At 33.8% G+C, this 24,386-nt stretch overlaps 2 protein-coding genes across 2 annotated transcripts; both read right to left on the bottom strand.

The window, feature by feature from the left end:
- Positions 1-1,708: 1,708 nt before the first annotated feature.
- Positions 1,709-3,563, bottom strand: LOC113764694 (endochitinase EP3-like). Its single transcript, XM_027308661.1, has 2 exons — positions 3,135-3,563; positions 1,709-2,289 (listed from the first exon to the last, which is right to left on the bottom strand). Exons 1-2 carry the CDS (start codon positions 3,541-3,543, stop codon positions 1,877-1,879), a joined length of 822 nt encoding a protein of 273 aa, XP_027164462.1. The 5' UTR covers positions 3,544-3,563; the 3' UTR covers positions 1,709-1,876.
- Positions 3,564-23,168: 19,605 nt separating this feature from the next.
- On the bottom strand, positions 23,169-24,179 carry LOC113766748 (BURP domain-containing protein 16-like). The gene has a single exon (XM_027310904.1). It carries the CDS (start codon positions 24,177-24,179, stop codon positions 23,169-23,171), a length of 1,011 nt encoding a protein of 336 aa, XP_027166705.1.
- Between the last annotated feature and the right edge of the window lie 207 nt (positions 24,180-24,386).

Genomic DNA, 24,386 nt, shown 5'->3' with positions numbered 1-24,386 from the left:
GGGTGAGATGAGTTTTTCACTTGTATACAAGCTGTTTAATGGGGTTTTCAATAAAAACTTTATCATTTGCTCCAAAAAAAAAAAAAAAGAAGAAGGGTGAGTTGAGGAAGCTGAATGCTAAGCAATATAGTTCTATTAGTGATAGAATAAACAGGTGTGTATGGCCAGTTATGTGAAGTGCAATCCTTTTCCTTCATTCACCTTTTGATATCTCTTTGCAATTTCAAGAACAATCTCAGAGTAGTTGTCTCAACTAGGAGGCGACCAGCTAGGATTTATGTTTACTTTACGGGCCAAAGATAAGAATGAGATCTTCTGGCCTGGCCACGTCTTCTTCTTCTTGGTTTTTTTTTTTTTTAATTCTTCTTATAGATCTTTCAGGCGAGTAAGCAACCTTTTGGGGAAATAATGTGGTATATTTGGACATTGGGATAATTGAACAAATCTCCTCTGAGTTTTATAACAAATTCATCATAGTTCCCCTCAAATTATGACATGACGCTTGTGTCTATTAGCTATTGATTTCCAAGGTAAATACTGAATTTTACCTCTATGTTTACCATTGACACTTTCTATACAAAGCGATACAAATTATACATAAGAGATTTGTGAAAATGTTATACTTCCGAGCTATAACTCATAAACAAAGGCATTCGTAAAACCCTTTTGATTCAAATAAATAGATATACTCAACTATACACTTAACAATTTAATGTGTGCTAAAGTAAGTAGAATAGGCTTTTGAAAAAGTACTCAAAAGTATGCCACTTCCATCATTACCTTCTAGCACGCATTGTGCAAACTCTTTTCAAATAGAAAAAAGGGAATGGAAAGGAGATACAAAAAAGGGTTACAAATTCTTTAAAATATGGCAAGGGTAAGCATGGAAGTAAAATATAACATGAAACAAACATGTTAAGGAAACCTTAAATCAAGAGAGGTAACAGTAAGTTTGAAAACTTTGGTGCAGCTAAATGAAGTCAAAAACCTAAAACAAGGTTGATGGAATTATCCTTTGTAAACTTTATGTGTCCGTGGCCAAGTGAAAAAATACTGTTCAAAATTCTTATTTCTTTGGGAACCATTTCGAGGAACTCCAATTCGGATGTCAATACTAAAAGAAATTTTCCCTATGGTACAACTGATTTTGAAATTCACTAATTATTTATATTTTTTTTTCGAAAACGATAACTGTTGTATAACTTAATCTATCCTACACTAAGGGGGATGGAGCGGACCTAAAGAGATCCAGGGATATATAGGAAGCAAATGCACTGTGTATAGGAAGCTGAAAACCAAACAAGACTTTATTATTAGGTTATCAATATTATTGGTCGTATCCAAGTGTTATCATGTTTTGTTTATTCAAGTGTCATAATGTTATTGATAGTATAATTGGGTTGCATGATTATGGTTGAAAGTGTGGAATATGCGATTAAACTCCGTCTTAGGGGTACTGGTTTTGCAGTGGGATTTTTCGTTTTCTTTGTCAGCTGCATGGTGCTTTAGAGCATAAGCCTTTGTTTTGTTTCGAAACATCACGGCCAAAATTGCCAATAGCATATCGAAACATGAACACAAAATGAAAGATGTGAGGAAACTTTAATGAATATATGCCTTGAGATTTAAACACCAAAGACAAAAGCTCGAAAAATATTATCAACGGATCAAAATAAGAACATGATTATTGGTAAAATACTCCAACAAGTTAAGTCGAACCAAGATCAACATAATCAATTATTTGATTTCAAGAGTCATAACTTTTGCTTGTAAAGAACAATTAAAGGTAAACAATTTATTGCTTTTTCCCCCCAATCAGCTGTGTACCTCAACATTATTTCACGTCAAAAACTTGTTTTTCCTCGGATTAAATACCCTAGCATCTGAGGTTATCACCAGTCTCGACACCCAATTGTCTACAATATTCAGTAAAATACTCAACTCGAGCACTAACTGTGTTTGGATTTGCACCATCACATTCAAGCCGACCATTAATGGCACGAATTGTAGCCCCAAAACCCTGGCCAGAAATGATAAGATCATGACAATGGTTCATCCAATACCACAAGCCAGTTTTGAATGAAATAACATTATTTGTAGCTACAGTTTCTGGTTGGCTGAGTCCATTGAATCCAATGCTTTCACCTGCTGGTCCATAGTTAAAGTTCCATGATAACTGTATTGGACCCCTGCCGTAATATCCCTTGCCTGGCACACATGGGTACTGAGTGTTGCTCTCATCACAGTAATCTTTGGAGGGGCCGTCTATCTCTTCTATGTAGCACAAATCTACGCAATATAAAGAAATATTGTCACTCAATTGAAATGATTGATAAAGGGTTAGAATCAAAGAAAATCAGGAGGTCTGGAATTTTTTGTAAATTTTTAGATTTGATTGTTTTACTGATGAATTCAATTGGTGAGAAAAGACTTTTATCCCATTCTGTAAAAATTGGATTGGACAGACTTAAAGTAAACACTTTTTTATGAGGTAAAATTTTAGAATGATATAACATTATAGGGTTATACGATAGATAAATAAAAATTGGCAATAGCAAGATTAAGAAGGGACTAACAGTGATATAAGAATTACAAAGGTATCATGGACGTCTAAAATATATTTGGCTAAACTAATTTACGGCCAAATTTAGGTGAAATAGTTAATTCTACTTGGTAAATTGGAAGTTCGGAAATGTGTATCAGTCAGTTGTCATACTCATGAGTGAGCCTATCTTAACTTAAAAAAAAAAAAAAAAAAGAAATCCAAAAGATAAAGCCACATGATCTACTTTTAGATGCAGCAAAATACACAACCACCTTAAGCTTAGAATGTAAAGGCAGAAAAACATGCTTTGTAGATATAAAAGTGACCACTACAAGAAAAGTAAAAAGAAGATGGAGATAATAATCCTTCTATCCCCTTATAAGGATTAAACCTTCATCATGATAAATTATTTGACAGTAATGAATCTTTCATATTCAAGTGTTATTTTTTGAAGAAAAAATTCTTGGATAATAGTGCACAGGATAATTTAGATTCCAAGATATACTATCTAGAAATTTACAGGAGCTACTAAAAAAGTAGAAAATATCTTCAAAATTTAATTTCCAAGCTAGTGTTATTCAAAACTTACGTAAAGTCTCATGAGTGACATGAGCAAAGAAAGCAGCAATCTCCCTTTTAGAATCATCAACAGAACCAACGGTTCCAAACTGGGGATACGAGTTCAGAGCTTCAAGAAAAGCTGATCGAGTATAGAACCCTTTTCCAGCACAGCTTGAAGCAGCTTGATCAGCAATCCCATTAAAGAAAGCGTCCGTCACAATATCAGCAACTGAAACGCCACTATTACCCCTGCTCGGAGCAGCGGTGCAAGGGCCGGATTGACAGCCAGAGCCGCAGTAGTCGTTGCCGGTACCGCAATAGCCGAATTTGCTGCAGCACAAGTCTGATGCACAGCCGCAGTTTTGGCTTGAAATCAGCTGTGGAAAGGCTCCTACAAGAACTACAATGGAGAAAATGATGGTTGGAAAACTCTTCATTTTTGGATTTGATAAAGGAGAGAAGCTTGTGAGCAGAAGTTGTATCAGCAAAAAGGGTATATATAGGGAAGAGAACTGAAAACTGATCAGCTTGTGTGAAGCATCCACAGCTGTTATTGTTGAAAATATTGAATTTGAGCAATTAAAGAAAACAGAACAGAAGACGAAAGCGTGAATGGTTGACGTCTATCGAGTGTATTGACTTTGACATTGTCAATGAAGCGGAAACTTTCTTTCTTGGCTTCTAGAATGGGAAAGGTCAAAAGGAAAGATTTTGGCCAATTCGTATGAACAATTGTGAGAATAAGGCATGTAGACTCACAAGTCCCCACTATAATGTGTGCAAAAATATAATTTGAAGTTGCCTAAATCATTTAATTTCATGCTTGTTATTGAGTTTATTTGCCTAACTGTGTTTTAGTAATACTTCAAAATTGTGTTTGAATTAGAACAGAAAAATACGAGACATACTTATTTATTTAATTGCAATTCCAGAAATAAAATCGTATACAACATGTATTAGAATAATTTATAGGGTAAATGATAAAGAAAAGAAATACTTCTACAAATTGACGTAAGTGGTCATCAGCATTTCGAGAAGTTCAGAAAGAATCAAGTGGCCGATATAATATATATATATATATATATATATATATAAAATATCATGCATGGCAAACTATGTGGCTTTTGTTAGTACACGTTATGACTATATGTATGTTTCATTTGACATGTTTGTTGGACGTGTTGAATTGTTAGCAATGAAATGCTCCAAAATGTTTTGGTGCAAGATTTCAGCACTATAGTTTATAAGCAGTATTAGGTCATAGTGAATTATCGACATATCGTCACATGCAGAGTCGTGAAAATATACAAGTCTTTCCCTATCATTAATTAGTTGGTTAAATGACAATTTCTAGAATGGAGCTTCATGGCTGACCATGTCAAGAAACATCTCGCTGTAAATTGGGCGAGTTATGACTATATGTATGTTTCATTTGACATGTTTGTTGGGGGATTGGAGAATTTTTCTGCCCCAACTTTAAATGGATGCCCCCATCCCATCCCCTAAACCCCTTGTTGCTATTCCTAAACAGGATGTTACTTATATCCTCTCTCTATGAGCATGTGTGCATAGTGACGAATGCAGGATTTTGATTTTGGCGGGGGGAGGGTGGGGCAAACTGACAATCAAGAAACAAAAAAAAAAAAAAAAAAAAAAAAAAAAAACCATAGTAAATAAAGCACACAAACTTAAAATGAAAGTTTAATATACGATAACTAACAAATAAAAATTTTTATTAATAAAAGACACCATATAAATAAAACACCAAATTGGACTCTCTACACTTTATTTCCTCTCAATGCGAAGCATACAAAACGAAGAAGTTTCCTTAGAATGAGAGGCCTCTTCTCTATGGGAGAATCATTTTCACCTCAAAAAGAATCAATTATTTTGGAGGCGTTCTTATTTTGTTTGTTTTATGACCTGAAATATTTCATAATTTGACTATAAAAGGTAAAATTAACTCATGGGCCAAAATCATACAAAATTTAACTAAATTCTATAAATCACATTAAGGCTATGCAAATTAAGATTAAGATTCTAAGATAAAAATTAGCATAAGACTAATTGATAAATTAATAACCGTTTGGAAATTCTAAATGACAAAACTAAAATAAATATAAGTTCCACAGAATTAATGATTATGAATTAAAATATAGTTAAAGGGATTGTAAAGGAGAAAAAATTAGGCTTACCTTTAAGAAGAGTAAATATCCGAAATGAGTTGAATGACATTGGGAAAGATCAAACATTGATGCGTGGTTGATCAAGAAATTCATTGGCTTTAGGAGTTAGCTTCTGACATATGCATAATACATCGATTGTTCTCTTTTTTTTTTATCATTTCAAGTAGATGATGTATAAATAGAATTTTTGCCATTGTTAAATTACCTTTAATATTTGTCATTTGTTTCCTATTTGTATAATGTTTTTCTAACCTTAACTAATATAATAAATCTAAAATTTTTTTCTTTAGGAAACTTACATAAGTGAAATTAATATTTGCTAAAATAGTATTTAAAACTTATATTTATTGTAAGGAAAATAGATTTGCTTTGTTTTGAGATACTTTTTAGCTTAAGGAAACTAGAGTTAATTTATTTTAGGACACTCTTTTTAAGGAGAAATTAAAGGAAATTAACAATCTAACTAATGATAAATATGTTTTTTTTTTGGAGGGGGATTGATAAATTTTTAATCTGAAACAAAACTCTATATTTGTTGTTTTGGGGGAGGGGGGGGACTGCCCCCACAATAGATCTTTTGTTTCATTCTCTGTGTTATTTTCTATCCCACTTTTTATTATATCATTATTTTTTCTTTATAAACATCATATTTTATTTTCTTTATTTATTTAAGATCTAATAACTATTAACTAAGTAAAAAATAAATACAAAATCTCAAAAAAAAAATATATAATAGAAAATTAGAAAATACAGCAAAAAAATTATAAAAAAATCTCATTTTTCATGCATTTTGATTTTTTGAGTTTGTTAAATTTTGTGTATTTGACAGGTGCCGAACCTATGCAATAATAAATAAAACCTAACTACCACCTGAAGCAGTCAATAATCAATTCTAGTACTGGAGCAGGGACTCTAGGTGTGCAATGGGTTACTTGATTCACCCTGTTCCCGAAGAGTTTGCTTAATCCGATATACTTGAATTAATTATTTAACTGAATTCACTAACTAGTAGACAGTGGTAAGCAGGGTCGTCTCCTCAGAGACTAGCGAGGAATTTGTTTCTTTTCAAGTAAAGATTAAAGGGAGGTTTTTGGGATTAAATGCCAACTAAACAAATCAAATGCAGAAAATAATTAATTAAAAGAAATAATTAGAGAAACTCTAGCCAAGGATACACTTCAGAAATGGTTCATGCAACTGATCATCGATTCAAATATAATTCCAACATTTATTTATAGATTAGTTATAGTTGTCATGCACGCGATAAACAACCAACCTTTCCTTAATTTTTCGATAGTTAAGGTACGACCGTTAACTATTTCTCTAACCCAAAAACAACTCTAGGTACGACCGTAGGATTTAATTTCTAGATTGCATTAATAATCAGAAAGGCCCAATGCTAACAAACAAACACGCTACGAGGGTTTGTTTAAACTAGATCGTATGTTCCCCTGACATAAACTCAATTACGCCAGTTGCTACTGAGATAGAGATAACGAACAATTACGGATTCAATTACTCCTATTTAGCAAAATAGCCTATATGAATAATTAATTATTGCGCACTAACCAATCATACACAAGGCTATAGCAATTAAAAGCAGGGAACATATAAATATCAATAAATGAAAGAAGTAATTAAAAATAATTTAAATCTCACAATAATTATTGAACCAATTCGTAAGTTATCCCCTTAACTAGAATAAGGGATTTAGTTCCCCATAATTAGAGTACAGGCCATGCGGGCAAAGCTGGAAGAAGCCGTCGATTCCTTAATCAAAGCAAACGGAAGAAATTGGCCCTCGTTCACTTCGATCAACCGAAGAAAGAAAAGGAAACAATTGATTATGGTTGCTTTCAATTGACTTCCAAAGCTAATCGAACAGAGAGCATGCACTTTCAATTTCCTTCGGTCAAAGCAAGAATGAAAAGCTTTTCCAAAGGGCCATAATTGCGGCTTGCTTTGCTTGGTTTCTTCAAATCAATTCACACAAGATAGAAAAGCCAAAGTACAAAGTCAACAATTGCAGCCTTCTTGTCTCTTCCCCCTTACAAAGCCACGGCCAGCCCCCTTCAAAAACAAAAAGAACCAAAAAGAAGAAGAACCTAACCCAGACGAAAGGTTTATTTTTCTTCCCCTTCGCCAAGCCGCCCTCCTAGAGTCTAATACTCCCTGCTTTCTGTTTTTGGTCCGCAATTTAAGGAGGGGATTTCTCCCTTATCGGAAATTGGTACTTGAAAATTAAAACAAGACTCCCTAAAAATAAAATAAAATAATATCTATTACAATTTAGTTTCTTCAGCTTTTCGAGCGGATCCCACTACTTGAAGTGGCTCACGATGAATCTTCTAAATTTTGATTTCAAGCCCTTTTTAGTACGAATTCCTGCAGTTAGCACCAAAATAAAATATCAGTAGAATCCACCCTATTAATGAAAATATTTAGTCAAATAATTGTGCAATAATGCCCAAAATACCCCACTAAAATGCACCCTATCAGTATTACTCAATTAATAGTTTTTGGATACTAAGGAAATTAAAAAAAAACTAAAATATGATATTTATGAAGGAAAAATAACAATATATTAAAAAGTGAGACGGAGAGTAGCATAAGGTGTGAAACAGAAGATCCATTGCAAGCTGCCCTACCGGCCCTCTCTTATGTCTGTCATTGTGTGGCTAGAAACAAGTACCCGTTGCTGAATTACTCTCTCCCTTCTAAGAATTTCAAAGTTTTTTTTTCTTGTCAATCGATGACTTCTACACTTATTCTACTCCTACTCCTACTTCTACTCTTATTCTAACCTATCTAAGGGTTGGTCTAACAGGGCCAAAAATCCTATTCCTAGTTCTATTTTCACTCCCATTCTAACCTATTTAAGGAAGGGTCTAGCTGGATCAAGGGGGCCTAGAGAGAGTAGTCCCCACCTCTAGACCAACGTTTGGATTTGGAGGAAACCACATACTAGTCACAATTGCTAGAAAATAATATTTGAATTCTTGATCTTTTACTCCAAGGCCTTTATGGTGGCCAACATCCCAATAGGACATTGGTTACATGACATCATACTTCTAGTACATGAGAATACATTAAAAATCAATCGCTTTCACAGTTCCACTTCAGACAATTAAGAATTACTATCCATTAGATAAAACTCGTTTTAACCTTCAAATATCTTATTGCAAGTAAGCCTTCTAAAATATGCTCACGATTACTATTTTTTTTAGCATTTTCACTATATATAAGTCTAGAATTGTATGATGAAAAGAATTTCCATCCATCAATAACTACTTAAGACTTTATTGAGCCCAATGACTAGCTTCTGATATATTTTTGAAAGTGTACACTTTAGGTCGTTAAACCACCATTTTCAAGTAAAATTACAGACCTATTAAGCAACAGTTAAAAAATTATAGATTGCACAATACTAAATTCACAAAAAAAAATGAAAATTACTAAACGAGGATAAATATTTAGTTGGGAGGTGGAGCTAGAAACAAAATTCAGTACGGTTAAACATACTGTTAAATTATACTACTTTCAGTGTATAAAAAAAGTTACAATAACATTTTCAAATGAATTTCTTGTGTGTTGGGAGCACATCAATGATGGAGCCAAGGGGGGGCTGAGGGGGAACATGCCCCCCTCCCAGCCCATGTTTTGAAAAGTTTAATTCATAGTGTGTAAATATATATATAAAACAATGTTGGCCCCCCTTAATTTTTTACAATTTTAATTTATATTATGAGACTTTATATATATAGCCACCTTTGAATTAATTTTCTTCTTCAAAAAAATTATTTATTTTTTACTAATTACTTAACTTTCAAAAAATTAAACATATAATTTGATGATCCATAGTAAATTGATCCAATATGATATATTATAATAAAAAGCCCCAATTCACAATATCAATGGGCTAAAACAAAAAAAATTATTTTATTGGCCCATATGCAAATATACAACTTAACCCAATTGAATGATTGTCTAACTGTGTACATAGAAATGAAAATTTCTGAAAAATTTAGCATTGATTCAATCATAGATGAATTTAGTTCTATGAAAGAATGTAAAGTTCAATTTACTTTTAAGAAAAAAGGGTTGAAATTTTAAGGTATATTTACATAACTTTTATCCTGTTTTAATTGAAAATAGATATATTTATACTGCATAGTTATATGTTTTTTTTTTTTTTGCACAGGTGACATATTGGAGTATCTTTTCATAATGTGCATCTTGGGTGGTTTGTGATGTTACAAGATATTTAATCCAATGTTATTTCTTGTCTTAATTTTCGTTATGACTGTATTGCATATTTATGAAATAGACATACACTTATAATTAAAGTTAATATTGGATATTTTTAGATATTATATATTTAAATAGTTGAAATTTATTTTGAACATAACATATTAAGATAATTTTGTTAGAAAAATCCCCCCCCCCCTGGAAGAAAAAAATCCTAGCTCCATCACTGGAGCATATTGAGAAAGAAGGAAAGAGGAATAAACATAAAGTTGAGTTTTTGTTGGTTATTTTTTATTTATTTGTAAGAGGTGAAATGAGTTGTTTTTTATTTGTAATCTATTGAAATGGTGAGGACAAAGTGATAAACAAAGGATAATATTAGATACATATTTTATTAGAACATAGTGGGGAAAATATTATCTAACAACGACGACATGAATTGTATATAAGTTATATGCTTTTGGTGGGTCAGTGGAGGTTACTGTCCCCGTTGTATCTTCTCCCAGAATCAGTATATTCTAGTACATGATTCTAGTTATATGTAAGTGATTTATATTACTAATTTTTTGTTACAATTTTTAGAGAATAGTTGGTTGATTCTTGAAAATAGAGCGAAGTCAACAACTAATGCGCTTCATAGTTAATAGAAGTTTCCAAGTAGGGCACCAAGTAATATTTTCATAATTGATTAGCTTGGTTTTCAAGTTCATATAAAAAGATATCCATGAAGACCTCCCCACCCAAGGGAAGACTGTAAGTTACGAAAGCGTTTACTTTACTCTCAACAAAATGTTGAGTATACTTTATTTTACTTTCGTCATCATGCAATGATAAAAGGATTTTGTATTGGGACCTAGTTAGTTCAATAAGCTTTATGATGGTTTAATTGACTAACAGAGGAATTTACTCAGCCTACTAACTCCCGTACTCAAGTACATTCCATATTGAAGTAAATGATAATGGATTTATTACTTTGGTTGACCAAGTCAACCAAAAAAAGTTTTATCAAATCATGGTTTTAGTGACTTGCAAGTTTCTTGATATCCCAACTAATCTCATAGAAGGGCTACTTTATTTCTTTTTGGTTACTTTCTAATGCCTAGTTTGCCTGTCGGATGCAATATTGCCTTAACTGATTGATTCCAAAACTTGCTCAAAAACATCTATTTATTTTTTTAAAAATATTGCTTATACTATATTTTAAACCATTCAATTGCAGAACACAAACAATTCAACGTTGGATGACACATTAAGAGTGCGTTTGGATTGCATTTTTTATGATTTTTCATGGAAAAATTACTGTAGCGATTTGATGTATGTGAGGGAAAAAGGTAATAGGAAAATGTGATTACGGAAAATGACGTAATTTTTCGACGGAAAATAGCAATCCAAACAAGGCCTAAGTATTCTGAATTCTTAAATTATAATAATGTTAAATATTTAAAATAGAAGCTGATATCATTATTAAGAAATACACATTGAAGGAATAGTTCTCTAAGCGATAAATTTTCCAAAAGTAAAAGAATGAATGATCAAAGTTTTCCATCTTTGCCGGATGACTCGTCTGTTTCCATTTTACATTCCCAACGGATAGCATTTAATAGCCTCGTGCCTTGGGCTAATTACTCAGATTATGGTCGAGAAAAAAAAAATTCGGACATGTACCGCTCTGACAAGTTTGTGGTACAAATCTATGGATACTGGGCCGTGTCAGCCCGGCACCCAAAGTCAGTTAAATTTTATTTTTAGGTCTGACACCGCTGCCGGACTGTGTCAGCCCGGTAGCAGGAAAAATTTGTTTTTTTTTTAAAAAGCTGTCGGCTACCGGGCTGACAGTGCCCGGTAGCCGACAATGTCTGAAAAATTTGAGAGAGCCATTTGAATATGGCCAAATATTCCTTCCAGCACAAGATTCTCCACGGCTTGACAGCACTGCTGCCTTCTCATATTATAGCTTGTGGTCTGTTTGTGCCAAAATGATTGTCGAATTATCTCTCAATTAATTTAATTTGTTGATTCTTTTTGGTTTTTTTGTTTCTAGTTTTTTTTTACCACGTAAATTCTTCGAACTTTATGGGTACGTTTGTATTCCTTGTTTTTTTCTTTTGTTTTTTAAAAACTGTTTTTCACATTCCAAATGTTACAGTAAATATGCATTTCAAAAACAATTCCAAAAATACCATATCCAAACATTATACCAAAAACAACTCCAAATATGCATATTTAATATGTATATTTCAATTATGTATATTATATATATTATATTAATATAAATTGAAATATACAAATTGAAAATTATATATTTATATATTATATTATATAAATATTTATATACATTAATTATATACATAATATTGTATATTATACATAATATGTAATATTGTATACATAAATGTATAAATATTTATACATACTATATTATGTACATTATATTATAATATATACTTTGTTAATGTACTTTCACTATTATGTACATTATTGTGTATAATAATGTCTAATAATGTTATGTATAATATATAATATACATAATATGTAATAATGTATAAATGTATATTATATTATATATATACAATATTATGTATATTATACAAATTGTAAATTTTATGTTATATATTTACATATTATATATTATATAAATACTTATATAATGAAATATACAATAAATATTACAAATTAAAATATTATATAAACACCATATTTATAATATTAATAATTAACATTAATATATATTATATATGTTAAATATTTATATATTATATATTTACCTGTTTCCATTTTACATTCCCAACGGATAGCATTTAATAGCCTCGTGCCTTGTCTCATTTTAATCCTAAAATAAGTGATCATGGGCTTCTTTGAGAGTGGGCTTGGTCTAAATATCGAACGCTCAAACCGGGTGTTACAAAGACAAGACTTCTTTTGTTGGAGGCGGCTTTCACTAGAGAGCGTGGGACTGATTCAGAGTTCTTTTTCTTTTTTTCTTTTTTTTTTTTTTGTAGGAAAAGGGAGACTGATTCAGACTTCTTGCTATCATAAACCTACCTTGGAGAGGAATTCGGTGAAGGAGGTGGGTCAACGGATTATTGGTTCAATCAATGGATGAGTAGTTGAATTGGTGGATCACTAAATATATTTAAATATTATGTCTCATAATTTTTTCATATAGGGTGTCTGGTTTAAACTACAATGAACTATACCAAGCAAATGGTTATTTAGGGTATGTTTAATAAAATTGAAATTTGAAATTAAAATCTGAAATGTGAATCTATTAAGTTATTAAATTGTTAAGTGCTAAATCTGATACATTTGTATATGTGTATATATATATATATATATATATCACATTAAGTAATAAGTGAATAGTTTATCACTTATTTTTAGCAATAAATTTTGCCTAGATAATTCATTGCTATTTAATTAATTCAGATGTTCAATTTTTGAATATGTTAAGATCTGAATCCATTAAGTTAAAGTGTTGAATTGGATTATCAAACAGGGCTTTAGTCTAATTCATTATAGAATGATTAATTATTATAAAAATCTATAAAATCAAAATTTAATTAGTAATCCACCAAATTTCAAGTGCAAATATTTACCTATATTTAGTGTAATTATTTAGTTTATTTATGAATTTTAAGTGCAAGAGGTTATTAGGAACAATATTTGCCTTTAAATGAATTGTATACTATGTTATTTTTGAAATCCATTTCATAACTTATAGAGTTTGAGAAATAATATATTTTATTAAAATATCCCAAGTAATTTTTATTTTAGAGAAATTATAAAAATAAAGAAACAATTGACTAACATACAATATAAGACAGGTGAATAACTAGCATGTCAGCTGTTCACCTAGCGGTAAGTACTCGTTGTTTATATGCACGAGGTTTTGAGCTTGAACCATTAAAAAAACCACAATCTTGTCTAATTTTTCCAATAGCAACTAATGTTCTACTTGATTCAATCGGTCGGGTTTCTGATTTAATCCGGTTGAACCATCGATTTCCTGACAAGTCGATGAGACTTATTCACATTCGATCCAATTAGAGATCCAACCCTGTTTACCGATCAGGTTTAATAACTATGCTTGCTGTGTTTCCTAGGTTTGCAAGATTAAATTCAAGGTTAATTGTATTCATCTCCTTTTTACTTTAACCAAATTAAAAAAAAATCTTTTATATTGTTTGACCAAATTAAGGGCAGAGGCAAAGCCCTTAACCAAATTACAAAAATCTACCATATTGTCTGACCAAATTAAGAGTACAGGCAAAGCCTATGGCAAAATATTTATCAAATGCGCCCTTATATCAACAGCTGTTAAAAATGATGCTTACATTATCAAAAAACCACATATTTGAAAGCCCGAAAATAACCTTTTACACCTTGAGTTAATTACACTAATCTCCCTTGAATTTTGTCCAAACTACATTCATCTCTCGTGAGGGTTGTACAAATGACAAGTAAAGCCTATTATTGTCCAAATCAATTCAAAGCTATAAATAACCCAATACTTTTCAAATACCCCATAGTCAACTTAATTAGTTGCAACAAACTTCTAAAACAATTCTCAAAATACCGATTAGTTACTACCTTTTTTGTTTTTTTACCATTTTTTCTCCTCGTAGGTTATAGTTACTCTACCCAAAAACTTGAATTCGAATTTCGCACATTGTTGGGCCTTGCATGATATCAAATATCAACAGTATTTTCGGCAATTGATTCTTTAGTCACAACTGCTACATACAAAATTGAAACTTTTCTCCATGTTAGTGTGCAAATTGTCAAAATCCATTTTTCAAATAAAATACACCATAAACTTAAATCCACCTTAGCACTAAAATTTAAGGTTTCTATATAAACGATATTTTGGAATTCATTAGTTAAAGTCCAAGAAAAAATTATCTAGAAATTTTAGAATAAAAGCTTAACATCGTAAGATTGATAAAAAGAAGACAATCTAAAAAGAAAGTTCCTTCTAAGCTAAGTCAATCCTTGTTGATGGTTCATGGTTTTGGACGAAATTGCTCCAAATGCAAGACCTGGCAAGATGATATATTCAGGCAGTAGTAAGCAATGGGCGCACTGTACATATGTGGCAGGATTCATGGCATCCACATGGGCCTCTGTTACAATACCATGGGTATGATATTGTTAAACAATTTAGGGGGTGCTTGGTTGGAGGGTATAGGAATCAAGAATTGGATTGAGTCCCAAAATTGTTGCTTGGCTAATGGGTATGGGTTTTGAAATCTTGGAATGAATCATGAAAATCCAGCCACTCTCAGTACCCAACTAGATTGGAGGGTTTTGATGAATCCCACATTTGATTCCAAAATCTTTATAAAAAAAAAACCCGTGCAAGGGGCACACAGCCTGCACCATAGAACACAGGTGCCAATCCAACACAGGTGCCGATCCAATGCACCAAGGTATGATGGAGTGCCTAAAGCACTGGCAACAGATAAGAAAGCTGTGAACATGGCACCAATATGAGCAGCCCCACTGGCAAAGAAGTAGTGAGAATAGAAGTAGAGAAGAACAAGAATGCCAAAAGAAAGCTACCAAGATAGACCCAATCCACCGACAAACTGCAAGAAAGCATATAAATTAACAACCCATAAATGTTGGATGCAATTGAAGGAAGGTCAGTTTCTTGACAATGGTGGGGATTTGACAAAATCAAATCCAAATCTGCTTCCTCGTTACATCAATGGACTGTTGCTTCTGAAGCTGCATTATCTTTACCAAAAATTGAATATTGATACTAATTGGTGGTGGTTAGGTGCTGGTTTAATGGGTGTTGTCATGGTTGGGTGCTGGTTCAATGGGATTGATGGGGTTTGATATACGTACAAGTTAAAAAATCCGATTTACACCCGTTTCACTGCAAGTATATAGGTCAACTAGTAGTTTAGGGTATATATCGGGTCGATCCCATGAGAAAAATTGAATAATTACCGGTACTACTAAAGCTTCTCTATTATTTAGACTATCAATAAATTGTAAGAAATGAAACCTACTGAACTTATGCAAAATAACAAATGAAAGCTCGTTAGGTTATGGAATCCCTAACTACTCATACAAGTGCCATTTTTGAATTATTGAAAACTACTATCTTGACTTTTTTTTTCGGAAACGATAGATGAATTTTACAGCAAACCAAACTTTACAATATTTGAGCAATGGCTCAACCACCTATACAAAGTGTACGATGACACTAAGAAGAGACAAAAATTTTCTCTTCATCCATAACTATGCTTAGAGCATAACGACTAATGCTTTTATATAGAGACATATTACTATTTTTTCCTACTTCAAAAAAGCACATTTGAAACAGATTAGCTAGAACAAGTATATCTTCCACTAACGTGACTATGTTCGGATTGTCTCCTTTCCCACTTTTCAGCATGGCAATAAGATGTTTATTGACGTTTATGACTTTAATCCTGTGCCAACCAAGCTGGCTTACTTTGATGAGTGCCAGTCTCATTGCTGCAGCTTCATCTTGGATGTCCAGTAGCGAGGTTCTGTCCATTAGCGCCCAGCCAGCTGTGATTCTTGTTCCATTCAGCTTGGCCACAATGCCAATCCCCATCTTGTGTCCCTCGGATGCTTTCTGTGTTGCGATGTGAAGTTCCATCAAGTCCCTTGTCTCCATTCCTTCCTCCCTTTGCCTTGCATTTGCTGCATCTATTTCTGATGTACTCCGAGCTTCCTTTCCTGTACTAGCTTCCTCAAACTCCATCCACTCAGTACTCACCTTTTGCACTACTCTTATTTCATCCTTCTCTTTCCCTTCAAATTCCAGCTCATTCCTATCTTTCCATAGTTGCCAAAGTATGTTAGCAGTCAAAGCTATATGCTATTTGCCTTCCTTCCTACTCCTAGCTTGAGTTAAAGCTGCCGACCACTGCTTAAAACAACCTGTTTGAGTCTGGATACCGTCCCATTGAACTGGTGCAAGCTTCCATACCTTCTGAGCCTGTGAACAATGAAACATAATGTGTTCCACCGTTTCTATTTTGTCTCCACATCTCGAGCAGCATGGTGAGCCTTGTTTCGTTCTCCTGAATATTGCTTCCCTTGCTGTTAATGTGTTAGTAATACACCTCCAAATGAATAGCTTAATCTTATGCTTGATATTCAGTCCCCAAAGAGTTTTCTAAATTTGTGTGTTGGAGTCATCATAACTAGAACCTGAATCCCCCTTTTACTCCTTCTTCCTTCCTCTTCTCTTTCTTCAACAGAATTTGATAGCAAGATTTAACTGAGTACTCTCCGTGCTTACTGTGTATCCAAAAGTGCTGGTCTCCAGTCCTTGAAAGGCTAATAGGTATCTTTAAAATGTTCTCAGTATCCTCTCTGTTGAATCTTCTGAAGATGACACTCCCATTCCACCTAAAGTTGATCAACTGTTCAGCTTTCTGCTCATCCTCATTGTCTAGAATCTTAGTTGTTGGCTGTCCATTTGGATTGTTTGGTATCTAGTGATCCTTCCATATTATTATGGTTTTCCCCAACCCAACTCTCTTCCAAATGCCCCCTTCAACTGTATCTCTCGTTGACATTATGCTTTGCCAGAACCATGAGGAATTTTTGGGGATCTTACAGTTCAGTATATTTGCCTTGGGATAATATTTGGCCTTCAATATTTTACTGACCAAAAGATTAGGGAAACGTATCAGCCTCCAAAACTGCTTGCCCAATAATGGTTCGTTGAAGCATTGCAAATTCCTGAACCCTAAGCCTCCATCCTGTTTTGCCTTCATTATTTTGTTCCAAGAACACCAGTGTACCTTGTTTTTTCCTTCTGATTCACCCTACCAATAGTTAACCATCAACCATGCGATTTCCTTGCAAAGACTAACTGGCAACTTAAAGCAAGACATAGCATAAGTTGGCATGACCATTGTTACAGCTTTAAGCATCACCTCCTTGCCTGCTGCACTCAAAAACTTGTTCTTCCAACTATTTAGTCTAGTCCTGATGTTGTCCTTTATAAATCCAAAGAGCTGACTTTTTGTCATTGTAACCACCATAAGAAGTCCCAAGTATTTCCCTTGATTAACGGTTCTAACACCTGGTAGTGGTTCATAGGCTTCCACCTTATCGTTCTCCTTAGTGTTGTTGCTGAAGTATATAGAGGATTTGTCCAGATTGATTACCTAGCCAGACCCTCTTTCATATTGACCCAGAATTTGTCTTAGCTGCCTTGTTTCTTCTTTCACTGCTTTGCAAAATACCAGTGTATCAGCAAAGAAAAGATGTGTGATAGCTGGCCCTTGTCTGCTAATCCTTAGCCCACTTAGTAGTCCCTGTCTTGCTGCTTTGCTAAACATATTCGAGAGACCTTCAGAGCATAATAGGAACAAGTAAGGTGACAATGGGTCACCTTGCCTAATACCTCGAGATGGTAGCACATACTCCTTGTTCTCTCCATTTATATTGAAGGAATAAGACACTGAAGTAATACACTCCATTATCCACTCCTCCCATAGCTTGCAAAACCCCATTTTTTCCATCACAGCTCTCAGATAACCCCACTCCACCCTATCATAAGCTTTGGACATGTCCAGTTTAACAGCAGTATATCCATCCTTGCCTTGCCTCTTGTTTTTTAAGAAATGTAGGCATTCATGTGATATAATTATGTTATCCAAAATCTGTCTATTAGGAATGAAGGTAGATTGGTTTTTGCTAATACAATGTTCAAGGACAGGTTTCAGTCTATTGGCAAGGATGTTGGAGATGACTTTGTATAGAACATTGCAGAGGCTAATTGGCCGGTAGTGTTTCAAGTCAGTAGGTAGTTCTACCTTAGGGATGAGAGAAATGGTGGTATAGTTCAAGGATTTAAGCATATGACCAGACTAAAAGAAAGACTTGATAGCTTTTACCACCTCATCCTTAATGGTAGGCCAGAAATGTTGGAAAAAGATTGGTGTCATCCCATCAGGCCTTGGTGCCTTGTTGGGATTCATAGAAAAGATTGCTATCTTGATTTCGTTATCCTCCATAGGTCTAGTCAAATTACCGTTCAGGTGGTCAGTAATATTACTAGGCAAGCCATCCAAAATTTCCTCCAAACACTCTATCTTAGTGGAGTTAAAGAGATGCTTATAATAATTAGCAACCTCAGCTATAATCTCTTCATCAATTGCAGTCCAAGAGCCATTCTCTCACTGCAAGTGTCCTATTTTATTTCTTTTCCTCCTCCCTTTCACTACTACATGGAAGTATTTAGTATTTTTGTCTCCTTCCCGAAGCCAGCTAAGTCTAGATTTTTGGCTCCAGTATTGCTCCCCATCTTTTTAAGCTCCCACCAATTGAATTTTCAAAGTTGCAACTCTCCCTATCTTAGCTAGCTATGGTGTAATTTCCTTATGCATATGAATCCTACTTTCGGAGTGAATCAATTATACACATAACTAATCCATACCTATTCTCATGGTTATGAAATTAGTTACAAGTTCATTTCTTCAATGAAATTACATGAAATTAATCACCAAATCCACATTGGTGCACATCTACTCTCGTGAGTGTACTTCTTATGTTTAGCACTTCTTGAACCAGTGTTAAATCTCAATTTTCATTGCACCTTAGATAATCACAATTAATGATACCAGATTAATCATGATTTAAAGAGCTAAAATGCTAAATAACTTGCTTAAATCATAGCAATCAAATAGCCAAAAAATAAACATTAACAATCATAGAAAGTTCAACCAAACCCAAGACATAAACTTTTAAAGACACATAAACACAAAATCCAGAACTTGCATATTAACCAAATTTAAGAATCCAATACAAAAGATAAAGAGTTGGAGAGGAGATAAACCATGTCACTTGAGCTTCAACTCCTCCTTCGTCATCTCCATCTTCATCCTAATCTAACTAATATACAAAAAGGATGAACTAACTCGTTAAACTATCCTACACTAAGGAAATGGAAGAACTACATTTCTGCAGACTCCAAGCTTCTCTCGTATCTCCCTCCTCCAATCTTGCAAGTTTTTTGGCTATTTCAAGACAAAGGTGGTCAAGGAATGAGGTTTTCACCTCCCTTTTACAGCTGCAAAGTGGTTCTCACATGTCTAGCATTAGCTGTGACTTTTTGAAGTTGAAAATAAGTTGTCCACGTAGAGAGCAGCCTTTTCTGACCACAATCTGGCCAGAAATCCAGCCATAAATCCGGCCAAGTTCCGGCCGGATTACTGCAGTGACTTTTTGTGCAATTTCTGTTCAATTTCCAGCTCTACTCCGATTTTGCCTCAACTTTAACTGAACTTTTCTTGATAATATAAGCTGAGTTAGCTCTTGACCAAAACATAAAACTTGTAGTCCTTTGAGTTAGCTTTCGAATGCATCAAGAATCATCTCATTTGGATTTGTGTAGGCTGAGAAATAACCAAAATACCCTTGACTGCTCAGTGCCCTGTTTCAGCTTCGACCAATAGAAATTAGCTACTGTAATTCGGTTTTTTGACCTAGAAAACCTTCAAACTGGATTTCAATGTCTTCACCAAAGTTGTAGGTCTATCTCCTATCTTCAAATTAGTTCAAGAATCATCTCAATCCGATCACTGTAGCTCAAATTATAGCCGAAATACGAAAATGTGTCAAAACTATCAAAATGCACAAAATACAAGTAAAAAGTGATAAAAACCTCATTTAATCTCTTAAGAACATTTTTCACCAAATATAGCTAAAATGATTCATTTTCTTCCAATAATATAACCAAGGTGACTAAATATAACATAAAATGTCATTCAATTATTACGTAAATTAGTCACTTATCAGGGATTATGGTGGATGTGTATGCGGGATAAGCATTCGAACGAGGAAGAAGAAAGATATGAAAAGAAAAAAAAAATTAAAGGTAAAAAATTGATTATTAAATTTGATATCCATTCCTTACCAATATTTACCAAGCACCCCCATTTGTAATCATATCTTTGTCCAAAACCCATACCAAGTTTTTTTGTATGATTCCAATTACAATTCCAATTCCTAAGCTTGAACCAAGCGCCCAATTAATAGTTTTGAGAATGCAAGACTGGCTTCAATTATGAACACAAGTGCTTGGTGTTGGCCACATGGCAGAAGAAGAACCTCTCAAGCGGAGGATTTCATCCATAATCTTCCCTCTGCTTGTGTACCTCTTCCCAGGGAAGATGATACCATCTGATGGTTATGAGATAAAACTGGAATGTTACTACAAAGTCTGCTATTGCTTCATTGAGAGAACATTGTATGAATGTTGAGTGGCATAAACTGGTGTGGTTTAAACAACATATTCCTAGACATGCAATTATCACTTGGCTTGTTTGTAAAAATAGTTTGGCTACAAAAGATAGGTTATTTAAATGGGGTATGCCAGCTTATGTTTGGAGTAGGATACAAAAGTGCTGTTTGCTTTATGGAGGCGTATTGGTTGGTCCGAAGAATTAGCATCGTGGATTGGTTTCATGAATTTGTTAGCTCAATCAAAAGATTGGCTTTTGGGGTTTTTATTTATTTCCTTTGGCATGAGCGCAAGCAAAGGCAGTTCAACAGTAAGGTGTCGAATGCTGATTATGTGATACAGCAGATAATTACTACTGTTAGGCAAACTACAATAGGTTGGCGAAGGGTGCAAGTGACACATAGCAGCTGGGAGTTTGGCATTGGCTGGGATTTTGATTAGCAGATTTTTTTCTTAGATTAATATTTCGTAGTTATAAAATTTGTTTTCATTATAGTATGGTGTCTTGTTCCGTTAAGCTTGTATAGGGCAGCTTTTCTTGTTGTTGGAACCATTCCTTGCTTGTCTAATGAAAAGAGTTATTTTGCCTAAAAATATATATTATTTTTCTTTCTTTTTCTTACCGGTTCAACCCTCCTGACACCCTCCTCATCCCTGAGTGCCAGGTTATACTATTCAATTAGTCTAGATAAATTTTATTTTTTGAAATTAAATTATATATCTAAAATATAATGGACACTTGTCATACGGAGAAATTGGGTTGGGTGAGCTTGGTAGCGGCTACAATGAGCTGTAGCAAAGAAAAAAGGAAGAGGTTTTTTTTAATAATTTTTTTCTTTTATTTGTCATTTCTTAGTATTGAGCAATTAATTATTTTCTTTTAATTTGGGATTCAATTTTCCTTGGATGACATCATGAGTTTTCTTATAAATAGTTTGCTATTCAAATGATTAAATTTATATGGCCAAACTATATGGTCAGTCTTGTAATATAGACAAACGTCAAGACAAGTAAATGTTGGCTTTTCAAAAGGTATTTTTGTCATTTCGCTCATTTCAATGGCTGGGTTAAGAGGTTGTCACTCATGGGTAAATGTAGAAGCAAGACAGCATATGCAATTTTAAGTTACCCATGACAAATAAAGAAATCCAAAAACACGAAGTTCAAATATTAATGAAGCTTTTTGAAAATATGAATATGAACCACCACAAAATAATTATTAATACCCATAATACTTCAAATACTAATAATTTTGGCACTCAACAATAAGTCTTCAGCCAATCCTCCACTATTTTTTCCTCCATGAAAATGACTTTAATGATAGACATTTGTGTTTTTTTTTTAACTTCCCATTCCTCTCCACGCTCTTCCCCACCCCCAACTATCAAGACCAAAATTCGAACTCTGAACTTGGCAGTAGAAAAAGCGCATATGTTTATGTATTTGTTAAGTATATGGTTTATTGCCTTGGCAAAAGAAATATGTGAACTAATGCACATGTCATGATTTTCTAAGTTAAATTGTCTTGGCGTTTTAAATTCTTTAAGCAATGTGATAAAATACAATTTTATTGGTTTAAAAAAAATATTTCTTACATATCTGTTATCACTTGTTGTTCAAGATTATTTTTAATGGAAATAGTTTATTCAAGTTTTTTTCTTCCTCGTGTCTTTGGCCAGGTTTGACATATAAACTATGAGAAAACATAGATTATGTATCAAGTTATTTTGGTGAACGCAAAGTACGAATTGAGTGTCTCAAAGTCAATTTGGAGTTCCAAATTCATTGGTTCATTATTTTTTGGACTCTTCTAGGATCACATACTTTATGCATGATTTTGGACCTTGTAAGTATAAACAAAAAATGTTACTCTCTAATGCAAAAGATTTTCATATAATAGCCCAAGTGTCTAAAAAATAACTGGTGGATATGTCTAAATTGTAAGAAAAGGAAAGAAAAAAATAACATTTAGTTTGGGAGGTTGGAAGTACTTCCAAATCACATGTTTGAGAATCTGTTATTGTCCCTCTTTTCCTACATGAAATTCATATTGGAATTGATATATCATTTTTCGGGTGCGATGTTTAAATTATTGTTCATGCATGCTGATGCGTGGAACCAAAGAAGAAATTAACGAAAATAACAAAAGAAACAAACTCAAACTTAATCCATAGTACAATACGTTCATAGATAGGATGTCATAGATTACACACCTTGGTTTACAGATCCACTCAAACTCAAACATAATTACAATACATCAGACTTTTATTCCCACCATCTTGGTTGATAAAAGCACACACAAACCAAATAGAAACACATGAACACTTCATTAAGCAGAGAATAACAGCTTCTGCAATCTGCGTATCGCAGCTTGATAGTCTGATTAGTTCTTTCCTTGAGAAATGAAAATGAGATCACTTTGAGACATCCAATGGCATGCTTCACTTTGGCCAGGAGAAGTTTTCAATATCTTCAAGGCCACATGATCAGGGGACCAGCCTGAAGTATCCATATGACATACCACCGTGACTGTATTAACTGGAACTTTGGTCCTAGGTTCAACAACATCTACTGCATAGACTTCAATATTGGACAGCAAATGGCAGAAATATGTTGCAAAAGGAAGAAATAATTGATGACATGCCACAGTTTTTCCATATTTAAGCTTTTCCACGCGTCCAACCATCAATTCTTTTCTAGAACCCTCTGTGTTTTTCGATGCCAATGCCACCAAATTCTTGTCACCTATGGCAGTTTTTGAAAATTCAATCATTTCCTCAAGGGATTTTGCACAGCTCTGAGGCTCTTCCTTAAGAGCAGGAGTATTGCAATAAATAAGGGTGTATTGAATGGCATCTTTTGTTTGCGGGCTTTCAAAGGATTGAGGAAATAATTTTCGTAGGTCATTTTCCGTAACAGAGATCTTTGATGCCGTTTGAGAAGGAAGAAATGACTGTTGGGGCAATTGGTTTTCCAAGCTTGAGAGATGCACCATGTTTCCTTGTTTGAGAAGTGAGAGTCTGAAGAAAGAAAAAGGATCAACATGTAGGACAACATTTGGGCTAATTCTGCCATAGCCGTAATTATTCTTGTCCAAGAAACTATCAACACGTGCTTTGGATAAACAAGCTAGGTTTGCAAGAGAGCAAAGATTTGCATCAAATGGAAGATTTTTCTCGGACGCTAATGAAGTGAAATGTTCAGCTTGTTCCTTGCTCAGTGGAGATAGTTTGGACAGAAGATTTCCAGGCATGGTGCCTTGGACATTTTCTGCCCAATATTTGAGCTGATTCAATGCAGTGAATGAAGAAGATGAAGTGTGGGCAGCAAAATGGGACGTAGGAAACGTGAGGGCAATGACAAAGAGAACGATAGCAAACGTTGAAGAGGCCATTGGTTTCATCGACACTAATATTGAGCTAATTTTCTTCAGTGGATGAAGTGCTGATGACTTTGCTAGTGCAGCTTCTAATTTATACTAGTGCTCGAGCCTGGACACAGGGCCTCAGCTGCCCATTTCAGGATAAAATGGTTACTCTAAATTTTTTTTACATCTTGTTTTAGTTGGTATATATCTTTACATCAATTTATTTACATCCCA

Source organism: Coffea eugenioides, chromosome 3 (assembly GCF_003713205.1).
Source record: "Coffea eugenioides isolate CCC68of chromosome 3, Ceug_1.0, whole genome shotgun sequence".
In the NCBI taxonomy this organism is placed as follows: domain Eukaryota; kingdom Viridiplantae; phylum Streptophyta; class Magnoliopsida; order Gentianales; family Rubiaceae; genus Coffea; species Coffea eugenioides.
The sequence above is the reverse complement of the archived record's forward strand: the minus strand, read 5'-3'. Positions and strand labels throughout refer to the sequence as shown.